At 36.5% G+C, this 14,421-nt stretch overlaps 1 protein-coding gene across 2 annotated transcripts in view; it reads left to right on the top strand.

Moving 5' to 3' along the window:
- The window catches only part of NPSR1 (neuropeptide S receptor 1), a 140,939-nt gene that overhangs the window by 88,636 nt on the left and 37,882 nt on the right, over positions 1–14,421 (top strand). The window contains exon 3 of one of the 2 annotated variants that reach the window (XM_055314749.1): positions 6,573–6,676. The exons of the other annotated variant lie outside the window; for it this stretch is intronic. Within the exon in view, the coding sequence (XP_055170724.1) occupies positions 6,573–6,676 (104 nt within the window). The remainder of the gene's footprint in view (positions 1–6,572; positions 6,677–14,421) is intronic. 2 annotated transcript variants of the gene reach the window in all.

Here is a 14,421-nt window from a genome sequence, read left to right on the forward strand (position 1 = left end):
TGCTCTGAGGCAACAGTATTTGGTCTCACAGTGGCCTAAGGTTTTTGCTGAGAGAGGTGACCTTCCCTGAGGGCATAAACTAAACCTTCATTATACTTGCATGCAGTTTTTGTAACAACTTTGTAACTCTGCCATTGTAGAGTGGAAGCAGCCATAGACAATCCCTTAACTGAATGAATATAGCTCTGTCCCAATAATGCTTTATTTATTTAGAAAAAAAAAAAAAAAGGCTACAGGCTGGGATTGGTCTGAGGTCTATAGCTTGCCAAACCGGTCTACAGAATAAACTACAAATTGTGGCTTTGGGAGCCTTCCAGCCTACCTCTTAGGTCTGACCTTTTCTTGTTAGACGCTGAGAAGGTCCCAACCCCAAGGCCCAGGTGCACAGGTCGACGTAAGATCAAAGCTGAGCCAGGACAAAGCGGATCTCTCCAACCTCCCACTTAGCCAGTGCTGAGCCACAAACAGCAGCAGAGTTACAGGAAGGCAGGTGCAGATGAAAGTGGAGAGCAGAGCATTAAGACCCTCCACACCCTGGCTCTCGCTCGAACAGAGCACTCAAAGAGGAATTTGAAGCACAGGGACTGCGAATGATCATAGCAACAACATTGTTAACCATTAGGAAGATGCAGACTGAAGCCATGATGAGAGACCCTGACACATCTAGCCCAAGGACTAAAATAAAACATGCTGACAATACCAAGTGCTGGCAAGAAGAGAATGCATCTCTCATACATTTATTTTTGGTGTGGATCACTGTGATGCAGCAACTCTGGAAAACTGTCCAGTAGTTTCTCATGAAGTTAACTATATATACTCACCCTTTGGCCCAACAATCTGACTCCTGGGTATTTACCCTAGGGAAATGAAACCTTATAGTCACACAAGATCTTACACATGAATATTCATATCAACTTTATTTGGAATTGCCAAAAACTGGGAACAAATATAATGAGCTTATCCTCCTGTGTGCTCAAGATGCACCACCATCTACCACGAACATTCAAGCCAGGACCCATAGACTTCTTGCTCTACTTCACATTTAAAACACCTCTAACACTCAGTCACCCAAGTCCTCCTTATTTTGCCTTGTAAAGTATATCTCAAATCTGCATCCCGTATCTCATCTCAAATCTATATCCCATTGCTGTTTGACATATACCAGGTACTACTTACCTCTTTCCTGCACTTTTGCATAGTTCCCTAACAAGTATAGTGTGATTTCAGCATTGGGCCTCCCAAATTGATCCCTCAACGGTGACTACAGAAATCTACTGAAACAGGTGTTCGAACACATAAACATTCATTAGCTCCCACAATACACAGGAAAAAAAGCACAAGCTCCTTTAACTGGCACATGAGACCCTATAAGGCCCCAACTCTTATCTCTCCAGTCCCATTCTAGCCACTTGGAAGCTCCTACTTCAGACTTCAACGATCACAAACTGATGTTGTTTCATATACACAAGCCATGTAGTCTCTCATCTCACTTTCTCAGGCCACCATCCTTGCTGTCATCATCCTTGCCTAGGATCAGTATCTTTCATCTGCTTTCCCCACCACCACCCCGACGATTCCTTACTGACTCTTTTAGGGTTCAGCTCAGGTGTCACCTCGTTCTTGACTTGTCCCCAACTCCACCCATATCCGTGCTCCAACTGGGAACCCACACTCATGTTGCTGAGAGACCACTGAAGGAGCAATAAAGCCTGCGGTGAGCCTGGCTTGGCTTTTCTGAGTGTTGCAGGTTCCTTGGAGCTCTCACCAAAGAAATTTTAAGAAGCAAGAGTAACAGCAAGAAGTGAGTAAGCCTTTAAAGTGTACCCTTTGTTCCCGAGGTCCTGTTAATTACCATTTAAGAAAGGTTTATTTGCAATGTATTCAATTACTTAGGTAACTAAATAGTTTTTTACTGATCAGATAGAGCGGCATTTGCTTAATAGCAACAAACGCTGGGGCCCAATTCCATTGATAGTCTACTCCCAGATCTGGGCTTATTTAAAACTGAGCTCCAGGGGAAAAAAAGAAATTTTACTAGAGTTCATTATAATTGTTAATATAATCACTTAGATTTAGAGAACCGTAAGTTTAGGGATTTCCCCCCTCCCCCGTTATTCTTTAGTTCAAGAATAAGTTAAAAAAAAAAGAGAGAGAGAGAAAAACAGAGAGTGAGAGAATATCCAAGGAACTCCAGTGTCCATTCTATTCATTCATCCAGTCGATTCCTACAAAGAAATACTTCACAAGATTTCTATTGATCAGTTCACAGCTCACAACTCTCAAGACCCTGCTCAAATCTGACCTCCTCATAACTTCTCTGATGACCCAGAACTGCTACAAAATTTCTCTAATCTTTGACATTTTTGTTGCAGTTCCCATGTGCTTGCCAGTGGTCTGTTACCTACAGAGAAACAAAAAGAGAGAAATAGGCATAAGACTGGGAGGGCCAAAGACCTCTTGTTGTAGACCCTACCATATGAATGAATGGTCAAGGGAAGCTTCTGGAAAAGGGGTCATGTCAGCTAGATATTGAAAGGTAAATAAGAATTCAACAGACTGATAAATGGCATGAGGCAACTTCAGGAAGAGGGAATGCATATCTGAAAACAGGAATGTGTGATCACGATGGTGTTCAGTATAAAAATGCCACGTGGGTATTTGGTAAGAGATAGGCAAGGCCAGATCGTCGAAGGTCTTTACGCTAAGTGGGGGCCTCAGATTTTATCCTGTTTATAGTCATCCAGAAAAGGATGACTTACCACCACAGTTCTCTAAAGGAATAAAGGCAAATTCTATGGGCAGCGTGGCTCTATAAATAGAGTGGGCTGAGAGAAAAATCAGGGCAGCCAGGGAAGGGAATGAGGGGGTGGGAGGAAGAATCATGCCTGTATATTGGTATTGGGAATAAATGAGAACAGATAGAACACAAATTAGAAAGGAAGAAAAGAAAAGGAAATAAAAGGAAAAACAACAGGTAGTGTGGTGAAGACTGGACTCTGACATCCACGTCTGGGTTATAGGCCTGCCTTCCCCTCTAACTGGTTATACAAATCTTAAGACATGTTCTAATCACACTTAGTTGCCCATCTGTATAACGGGGAACTTATCTCACAGTTTTTTGTTAGGCTAAAAAAAATCTTAAGATACTTTAGATACTTAAAATATTAACAAGGATATAATGACTGCTTAGTAACATTCCTTAAGACCATGCTCAGTATTGTACAGAAACCTGGATTAAGAGTAGTAATTCTCCTTTGGACAACGAAGTCAACTCTAGTTATGTAAGATGTCACCCCAAGGGGAAGCTGCATGACAGGTCCGTGAAAATACTCTATGCGATGCCCACAACTTCTTGTGAGTCTTTATTATTTCTAAACAAAAGCAAAAAAAAAAAAAAGCTTCACTTTTACAAGGCCATAAGTGCCTTTTCCAAACCACAGTGACAACTGATGTGATGAATATGTTCTGAGCACCTACTATATGCCGTACCGGCTCAGGATGCTGGCCACCCTTCTGTTCTCATTCTCCAATATTCACAGAAGTAGTTAACCAAGTGACCATGTCCTCTTGAACAGAAACACAGCAATTAAAGTAAACTACTGGAAACAGAATTATGAGTGGCCTACTCCAGAATCGGGGTTTCTTTCGTTGTTTAGCTGTTCAGCTTTCTGAGAGCCTGAATCTGATCACATGCCTACCCTCTACTGCCGACTGAAATTCTGTTCACTTCTCTGAGTAGAATTGCACAGAAACCACAAATCCTCTCCCATAAAGCCTCCCAGTGCTTCTCAACAAAGACAGGATTACAATTTTGATCTGAACAGTTTATTAGAGGGTACAGTTTATATATTACCCAGGACAGAGTTGACACCTGCTTTATCTTTGTTGACACTTGCACATATGCCAGGGTGCATGTGTTCAGGACAATAATAGAGACTCAGTTTTACCCCCCATCACCCTCGTACCATAGCAGCACAGGGCACCCCAGAGCCCGAAGAATTGGCACAACTCTTCACTGAGGACCTGCTGCAGTACACCCAGCATCCCTAACCTTATTCACTAATTATTTGCCTTCAATAATAACTTGATAAGTAAATTACCTGTGCTCTACCCATATTCTTCTTCTTCTCATTGATTAAACCCAGCTCTACTGCCCCTTGCTGATCACACAGCCAATTCCTTTGGCCTTAGTGGTGACTTCTCTTATTCCCTGCTAGTCCCTGGACAAAGGAGTCCTTGGGGCAGCCATCCCTTTTAGTTCAAAGGGATCCTTGCTAGGTCCCTTTGCAGTCTTACACTTCCTTTTGAGACTAGGACCCTCAGTCTGCAGAGCAGAGGGGTACACAAAGCATCCCAAGGGTCCTTTGGGAGTGATGTATAGTGAGGCCATTCCTGTCTCTACCCCTCAGTTCTCAGATGTATGTATAATTCCTATTAGTGAACACAGCACCGTAAAGAAAGCTCTGAGTTTATGCATATGCAACATTTTAAAGGATGGCATTCCATACTTTCACAGTATTGACATTAAGTTGGCCTTTTATCTGGACCTTTAGGGGTCCACCCCAGTTCTCCAAGAAGACAACTGCTGCTGGGTGGTACACTGTGTGATATAAACAGAAGATTCTACAATCAGTGGTTCCAGCCTATATTCTCTTCACTATGAAGTGGTTCTCCTGATCATATACTATGTTGTGTGGGATTCTATTTCAGTTGAATAATCAGAAATCCTCTAGAGATTGGTGAATGGTGTTCACTACAACGCAGAGGTCAGGGAAGGCAAGCTCATACCCAGAATAGGTATACACCGGGAAGATGGACAGCTGACCCTTGCAGTACTGAAGGGGCCCAATGTAGTCAATTTTTCACAAAGTAGCTAGTTGGTCATCCTAAGAAATAGTGTTATACTGGGGCTCACTGCTGGTCTCCATTGTTGGTGATTCAAAGACTGTCAAATATAGCAAGAGCTAGATTGGCCATGATAAGGGCTCATTTGTCATGTTGTCCAAATGAGTAGTCTTCCTGTAGGCCACTATTATTAGGAGTCCAATATTGAGTTATTCCAACTGTCAAGTACGTCAATACAAATTAAACATCCAGGAACTGGGCAGATGAATAATTAAAGGTCTGCAGATCTACTTCAACTAGGATTCTATTTATTACCTTACTCTATAAGATTCCACTCTTGTAGTGGGGCCATAGTGACACTTCAGGTCTCCAAGTATCATGTCAACATAGACACTGTACCTAATAGTCCTCAAAATGTCTGTATATTCTTCTTTCCCCAGGGTATAGTTACTCTAATAAATGGCTGTAGGTCCCTTTGGGAAAGGACTAGGAGAATTTTTATTACAGTGCCTACTTACTATGGTGTTATAAGACCTGGTTATATGACCACCTCTTCTACCATCCACCCCGGCTTACAGTAGGAAGCCACCACTGAGCTTCTTTATAATGCTGGTGTTCCTCTCACCAGTACATTCTTCATGAATGGTGTGTCTTCTGAGCCCTTCTATGGAATATAATTCTCTGATGGGTCTTCAGGCTTCATATAATATATCTATGACAGCATGCTCACTTCCCTTGGCCTTTTTATTCTTTTTTTTTTTTTTTTTTACTGTCTTCCAGGGCAACTCAGGCATTTCCATTTTTGCCTAGAAAGGACCACCACTTTCACCAGACTTCTAAGAGCTCCCCTATCGATGAGTTTGCTTTGCCTCTTGGGTCCTTGACACAGTGTTATATCCGATATTCCAAGAAAGTGACTCTAAGTCAATGAATTCTTACTTATCCTGTTTTAAGTCCCCAGCTCTATCCACTAATCAGCAGAGAGCACCTGCAGCACTTTTTGAGAAAGATTCTGAACGACGTGCTCAATTAGTGATATTGGTCATGGAGGAGTGAAAGGGAGTTTCTAGACACAGTATATGTTATCATTTCTGATGCAGACACCTGCACAATTTACAATCTGTAACTATAGAAATGAATAAGGACAACCACAGGAGTATAAAGTCTCTGACCTTGGTCTCAAATTTTGGCCTCAGTTCCTCTAGTTTAACCAACTAAGTTAATTAAATTGATAGGTCATGCATTTGACTTTTCCCAGGGACAAATGTTGAAAGGGGAAAGGAGAGCCAGAAACGGAACCTGGGTGAGGGTGGTTGTTGATGGTAGGGAGGTAACAAAAGGTCTACATTGTAAAATAACAGATACAAGAAGTGGGGTTTGGGGGGACTTCTTTAAGATAAATATTTTCCTTTTCTCAATTTTGCCTTTACTGATCCCCACACAATCCTTGTAATCTAAACCCCCTTAAAACTCCTCTTCTATGACTTAAAATGTCAACTGTATGGTTACCAAAATCATTTTGGTCATTATCAAAATCCTTAGGGTGGGAGGATTTAAGTAGTAATAAGCTCCAATAATAAAAGTCAGTGGACTTTTGCCTTGCCTTACTTTTCCTTAATAGCCACCTGATAAATCAGAAAAAAAAAATTTCCCCAGGAACTCACTTCTACTGTTGCAAGACTGGAAATGCGAGAGACTAAAATTAACCACTTGTCTGCTTTTGTTAGACTCGTTCACAGGTCTGGTTAACATCTTGACAGATATCATTTGGCGATTCACCGGAGACTTCATGGCACCTGATCTCGTTTGCCGAGTGGTCCGCTATTTGCAGGTATGTTGCACCTTCTAAATGTGATGACACAAACTCACACCAAAATTAGGTCTTGGCTTGTTCATAAGGACAATAGTGTAGAATCCAGTGCTTCCACTCAACAAATTGTGGGCTTCCTTCTCATTGGAAGGATAGGAAAAATTTGTAAGATTTTAATTTTTTTTGCTAAAATAATTATGTAAAGAAAACATAAATAGCATTAGTAAGAACATAAATGTTCACATTTCAAGCATTAAGTAAAATTTTGGAGTCAATGTGAAGGCCTTTGCCATACTCCAGCTATCTTGGCCCCTTCAGGCTGCTCTAAGAAAATTACCACAGATAGGTGGCTTAGAAACAACAAGCATTTATTTTTCACAGTTCTGGCGGCTGGAAGTTCAGGATCAGCATGTCAGAAATTGTCAGACAAGAGCCTGCCAAGTTGCAGACTTCAAATTATATCCTCACGTGACAGAAGGAGCAAGGAAGCTCTTCCAGTCCTCGTTTATAAGAATATTGATCCCATTCATGAGGGCTCAACTCTCATAACCTAATCACCTCCCAAAGACCTCAGCTCCTAACACCATCATGTTGCACATTAGGATTCCAACATCCGAATTTTGGTGGGGCACGAACATTCAGAGCATATAAAGCTCTGTCTAAACAATCTCCAGAATATTTGTCAATTCTGTTTTTTTCCCCCCTCTCAAACTAACACAACACTGGCTACTCTTCTTTTTGAAAAATTTTGACAGATGATTAGAAAACAGGTATTATCCCTGGTTGCTTTATCCCTGGTTTCTTGTGTTACCACCTAAATTAGGCTTTTAAAAATATCTATTGACATTTGAGTTTCTTCTTCTTTAAGTTGCCTATTATCCTTTTTCAATTTTTTTTATAACTGGGATACTTGTTTTTTCTCAGTAATTGCTAATATGTATTTTCATATTAAAGACATTTATATTTTACCTGTTGAATATTCTTCAATGTAAAAATTACAAATATATATACATAAAATATATGATGTAAAATGTTACATATGTTGCATATACATATATTGTATTATTAATTCACCATAAGTATATATAATATGGATTAAGGCACATCAACAAAGTATAGAAAGAAGGAACTATTTCATAACCTGTTAGGATTGATGTGCTCTGTTTCTAAACTCTTAAAATTATTTTCCATTAACATATTTCCATTCTGATGCCCATATTCCAGGTCTAAATTATTGTAGCTTTATAGATGCACAGTGCATTTTTGGAAAACCTTATCCTACAAGACTCCATTTGTTAGTAGGGATTTGTAGAATCTTCAGATCTATATTCATCTATGATTTTCATTTGTTCTATTATTTTCAGACCTTGGAAATGGAGTTACTCTATCTTCAGAAAGTGTTTAGACAAGAGTTACAATTAAAAATCTTTGTCCTCTGAACATAATTTTGAAAGTCTGATAGATGTGAAAGAGCCCCAATTACTATCTGGAACTAGTATTTTCTCAGGAATAATTTTTTAAAACATATTTTAATTTCTTATTAAAAGATTTTGCTTCCTTGTAAGTAAATGTTATCAATAGCTTATTCTAGCAATTTTTGAAAAATAAATTATGCCAACACTCAGTGTTAGAAGTGAGGCTATGGTAGAGCTACATAGTTATCAGTTGAAGTAAACTAAATGATCAATCACATTGACCTAATTGGCATTTATACAACACTTCATCCAACAAAGAAGAATACGTATCCTTATCAAACTCACAGGGAACATTTATTAAAATAAATTGCATAGTAGACCATAGCCATAACTCTTAACAATGTAAAGAGTGAAAAGAGCAAAAAGTATGCTCTCAGACCAAACTAGAATTAAACTAAAAATGTATAACAGAAGGATAGCTTGACAATCTCAATGTTTTTGGAGATTAAACAACATGTTTCTGAATAACACATGGATCAAAGAAAAAAAGGAAATATAATTTATCATAATTTGTAGGACAGTAAAAACGGTGCTTTTGAAGAAACTTATAGCATTAAATTCTTTTATTAGAAAAGAAGAAAGATCTAAAATTAATAATCTAATCTTCCACCTTAGGAAACTAGAGAAAGCAGACCAGTGTAAACCTAAAGCAAACAGAATGTTTTAAATGATAAAAGAACAAATTATTAAAATGAAAACAGTAATTCAATAATGAAAATCAATGAAACTATAAACTGGTTCTTCAAAAAGAAAATAAAATTTACAAACTTCTAACCAGGCTAAACAAGAAGAGAGATGACACAACTTACTAATATCAAAAATGAGGGCAGCCTTGGTGGCTTAGCAGTTTAGTGCTGCCTTCAGTCCAGGGTGTGATCCTGGAGACCCAGGATCGAGTCCCACATCAGGCTCCCTGCATGGAGTCTGCTTCTCCTTCTGCCTGTGTCTCTGCCTCTCTCTCTCTCTCTCTCTCTCTGTCTCTTTCATGAATAAATAAATAAATAAATCTTTAAGAAAAAAAATGAAAGAGGGGTCATTACTACTCATCCCATGGATATTAAAAGGATAATAAAGGAATATTATGAACTATATGCCTACGGGTTCTATAACTTACTTGAAATGGACTAAATTCTTGAAAGACACAATCTGCCAAAACTCACACAAGGAAAAATAGATGATCTGAATAGGCCTATATCTATGAAACAAAATTGAATTCATAATTCATAGTTTTCTAAGAAAGAAAGCACCAGGCCCAGATGGGTTTACTGGTGAATTCTTCCAAACATTTAAGAAAGGAATTATACTAAAAAGTTTCTTTTTAAAAAATTTTTTTGTGAATTTGTGAGAGACATAAAGCAGGGAAGAGGGTGGGGCAGTGTGAGAAGGAGAAGCAGACTCCTGCTGAGCAGAGAATTCAATGTGGGACTTGAACCTAGGACCCTGGGATCATGACAAATAACCTACTGAGCCACCCAGGTGCCACTACTAATAAGTTTCTGATTTTTCTAAGACATAGAAACAATGGGAACATTTCCTAACTCATTCTGTGAGTCCAGCATTATCCTAACACCAAAACCAGACAAAGGCATTGCAAGAAAGGAAAACTATAGACTGGTATCTCTCATGAACATTGATTCAAAAATTATCAACAAATATTAGCAAATTGAATGGAAATACTTTTTTTTTAATGGAAATACTTATAAAAAGAATTACATACCATGACCAAGTGGAATTCATTCAGGTATGCAAGGCTGGTTCAACATTAAAAAAACAATGAATGTAATCCATTAAATCAAAAAAGTAAAGAAGAAAATTTATAGATCATTTCACTAGATACAGAAAAAGCACTTGTTAAAATCCGATATCCACTCATGATAAAAAGTATCAGTAACTTTTCATAGAGGGAAATTTCCTCGACTTGGTAAAGAACATCTGCAAAAAGCTATTGCTAACCTCATATTTAATGGTGAGAGACTGGGCCCTTCTCTCCTGAGAGTGGGAACAAGGCAAGGATGTTCCCTCTGTTCAGCATCACACTGGAAGTCCCAACTAACTCAACAAGACAAAAAAAAGAAAAGAAAAGGATACAAATTGGGAAAGATGAAACAATATCTTTGTTCACAGATGACAAGATTATCTATGTAGAAAATCTGAAAAAATAAACAAAAAACTAAACAAAATACAAAATATCTGGTCTTATTAAGTAAAAATAATGAGGTTGAAAAATACAACTTTGCTTTTATATACTAGCAATTAACAATTTGAATTTAAAATAAAAAATGCAATACTATTATGTTAGCACCAAAGACTTAAGTATAAACGTAACAAAATATGTGCAAGGTCAATGTGAAGAAACTACAAAACTTTGGTGAAAGAAATCAAAGAATATCTAAATAAATAGCCTATATTCACAGATAGGAAGATGTATTATTGTTAAGATGTCAAATCTGCTCAAAGCAACTTATAAATTCAATGCAATCCCAATCAAAATCCCGCCAAGTTATTTTATAGATATATACAAACTCTAAAGTTTATGTGGACAGCAAAAAACACAGAATAGGCAACACAATACTGAAGAAGAACACAATTAGAGGAAAGATACGATCTGATTTCAAGACTTACTCTAAAGCTACAGCTAAGTCAAGACAGCGTGATATTGGCCAACAAATCAACAAATAGATCAGTGGAACAGAATAGCGATCCCAGAAACAAATGCACACTGAAAGTCAACTGATCTTTGACAAAGGAACAAAGACATTCAATGGAGCAAAGATAGCCTCTCCAAGAAATACTGCTGGAGTCATTGGTATCCACAGAAAATAATAAGAATAATAATCTAACTAAAGACCTCGCACCTTTCACAAAAACTAACTCAGTATGGATTATAGATTTGAATGAAATATGCCAGGCTATAAAACTACTAGAAGATAACAAAGGAGAGAATCTAGGGGACTTTGGGTTTCTCAATGACTTTTTAGATATAACACCAAAAATAAAATCATGAAAGAAAGAAAGTGAAAAGTTGGGTTTTATGGACATTTAAAACTTCTCTGCAAAAGATACTGTTAAGAGTTGGAAAAGACAAGGCACAGAATGGGGAAAAAAAATAATTGCAAAATACATACTTGACAAAGGATTTGTCCCTAAAATATATCAGGAACTCTTAAAACTCAACCCACTTAAAAATGAGCCAAAGGTCTGATCAGACACTTCTCCAAAGAAGATATAAAGATAACAAACAAGCATATGAAAAGAAGTTCACCATTATATGGCATCAGGGAATTGCAAATTAAAACAACAATGAGACAGCACTAACATTAGGATGACTACAATTCAAAAAACTGATGATGCAAAATGCTAGTTCTGTTTATAGGAATGCAAAATGGTACAGCCATTTTGGAAGATGTTTTGGAAGTTTCTTGTAAAATTGAACATACTCTTGTCATACAATATAGCAATTATGTTCCTAGGTATACAACCAATTGAGATGACGATTTACCTTCACACAAAAACTTGCACAAGAATGTTTATAGTAATTTTATTCATAGTTGTCAAAAATTAGAAGCAGGATGTTCCTCAAAAGCTGAATGGATTTAAAAAAACACTTTGGTACCTCCATATCATGGAATATTACTCAGCAATAAAACAGTATGAGCTATGTAGCCAGGAAAAGTCACAGAGAAATCTTACGTGCACTTTGCTAAGTTAAAGAAGTCAGTCTTTTACTGACTGCATGAGCATGATTACAACCATATGATGTTCTGGAAAGGGAAACGATGGAGACAGTAAAAAGATCAGTGGTTGCTAGGAATTTGGAAGGATTGAATAGGTAAAACAGAAGACTTAGGATAGTGAAACTTTTCTGTATGAATTGTGTATACAAGACCTTATGCATTTGTCAAAAATCCATAGAACTATACAACACAAAGAGTAAAGCTTCGTATAAAACATTGAGTAGTAATAATGTATTGATATTGGTTCATCAATTTTAACAAATGGATCACACTAAAGAAGGATGTTAATAATAAGGAAAAGTGGATAGGAAGGCAGGAACTCTCTGTAATATTTGGTCTATTTTTTCTCTAAATCTAAAATTGTTCTAAAAAAATAAAGTATATTAATTTTTTAACTCAATCCAGGAATCCTCCTTTACATGGATCCAATCTGGTATTTTTCTAAATAAAATTTTTCTAAGTTTACTGCATTCAAGTCTCACTTCTCTGCAAGATTTCCCTTAGTTTTATATTTCCTAGGTCATTTTTGTCAGAATTGAGGGGTGGGGTAGTGAGAATTCAGACATATGTCCTCAAGCTGCCATCTGTTCTCCAAATGGTATCCCATATGTTGTTGATGTGTAGAATTTTCATTGTTGACATTTATGAATTGACTATAATTGTACTTTGATTTCCTTCTTGACTCAAGTTAATTACAAGAGTGTTTAAATTTCCAAGTGGTATTTAAAAAAATAACATGATACTAATTTCAGCTTTTATTGCTAGTTGTTTTAAATATGCAAATTATATATGTTGTATAATTTTTGAAATCTATTGAGAGATTTTTTCCTTGGTAGTTTAGTTTATGACCAGTTTTTAAATGCTGCCTAGGTATTTTACAATAATGTGTATTATTTTTAAAGTGTGTTTACTTTTTCCTATCTATATATTATTGTGCTTCATCCTGTGTAAATCTTTGAATATCTTAGTTATATGTATTTAGTATTATGTTACTTGTTACATATAAGTTTTTTAATATTCTATCAGCATTTTATATTGTATCTTTTATCAATAAAAAGAATCTCTTCATCTTATGTGGTGTAATTTGCCTTGAATTTAATTTTTCTAATAGTATTTAATAAATGCCTTTTTCTGATTTTAGTTGTTTGGTATGCCTTTGACTATCACTGTATTTTTAAACTTTGATAATCATTCTGTTTTAGAGGTTTGTTTTCCACATAATATGCAGTTAGATTTTGGGAAAGGTTTTGTACATAGATTTTGTTTTAGTCAAGGAGCTTAAACCATTTATATTTATTGAGACAAATAGTGTTTGGTGCACATTGTTACCTCGTTTTAATCATTCTGGTTAACTTTTTCCCTATTTGCATGTTTTTTTTCCTTTCTGTTGGTTATTAATTAAGGTAAACTGAAAAAATGCCCCCCGAAATCCAAATCCTAATTCCTGAAATTTATGTATATTACCTTATATGGCAAAAAGATACTTTAGAGATGTAATTAAGTTAAAGATCTTGAAATGGAGAGATTAATCTGGATTATTTTAATGAATCTAATTGTAATCATATGTATCCTTTATAAAAGGGAGGCAGAGGAAGATTTGACAGACAAGAAGAGGCATTGTAACCATAGACCCGAGGTGGGATTGGTGTGACCATAAACAATCCTGGTAGTCACCTGAAGCTGAAAGAAAAAAGGGGAAGAATCTGACCCAGAGCTTGTGGAGGGAGGGTGGCCTTGCTGACACCTTGATTTTGACCTAGTATAACTGATTTTGGACTTCTGGTCTTTAGAAATGTAACAGCGTAAATTTATGTTGGTTTAAACCACAACGTTTGCAGTAATTGGTTATAATAACCATAAGAAACTAATAAGTAATTTTTTCTCCATTTTTGTTTTACTACAATAGCTTATCTCTAATTTTTAAATTTAATGTGTCTCTATCAAAGTAAAAAGCAAAAGGGATGACTAAAATGTCCAAATGAAAATATATGACATGATTTCTTTCTTTATACTCTCTCCTCTTACTCAACTCTCAAGATTTTTCCTTGGAATGTTTCCTAACTATATTCATAGTTATTTTGTAAATATGTTGTGGGATTTTTTTGGACACATCACTTACCATAGCTGTTATTACTCAATCCTGTCTCTCTTCTAGAGTTCTTAATTTTGAAGCAATGCTCAATCAGCACAAATATTCCTCAGGGAAGATTTTTCAGGAGATTATGTGATGTTACACTTTCTTCTTTCTTATACATCTAAGAAAATTATTCTGTGCCTTGGCACAGAAATGATATTTACAAAATTCTTGGATCATAATTTTCCTTTCAAAACTCTGAACATGTTTTTATGCTGTTTTCTGGCATTTTATTTTGGTAAAAAAGAGGCATGACAATTTGAAATGCTTTCCTTTTATGTAACCTTTAATTTTTTTTTTTTACCCTGCCTAGATGTTTGAAGACCCTTGAAATTAACTACTGTTTTTTACTCTATCTCAAAACGCATCTCTTTTTGTTAATGTTTCCTGCTCTTCCAGGCACTCTTTTTTGTGAACTTTCCT

The sequence above is a fragment of the Nyctereutes procyonoides genome, unplaced genomic scaffold (assembly GCF_905146905.1).
Source record: "Nyctereutes procyonoides isolate TBG_1078 unplaced genomic scaffold, NYPRO_anot_genome, whole genome shotgun sequence".
In the NCBI taxonomy this organism is placed as follows: Eukaryota; Metazoa; Chordata; class Mammalia; order Carnivora; family Canidae; genus Nyctereutes; species Nyctereutes procyonoides.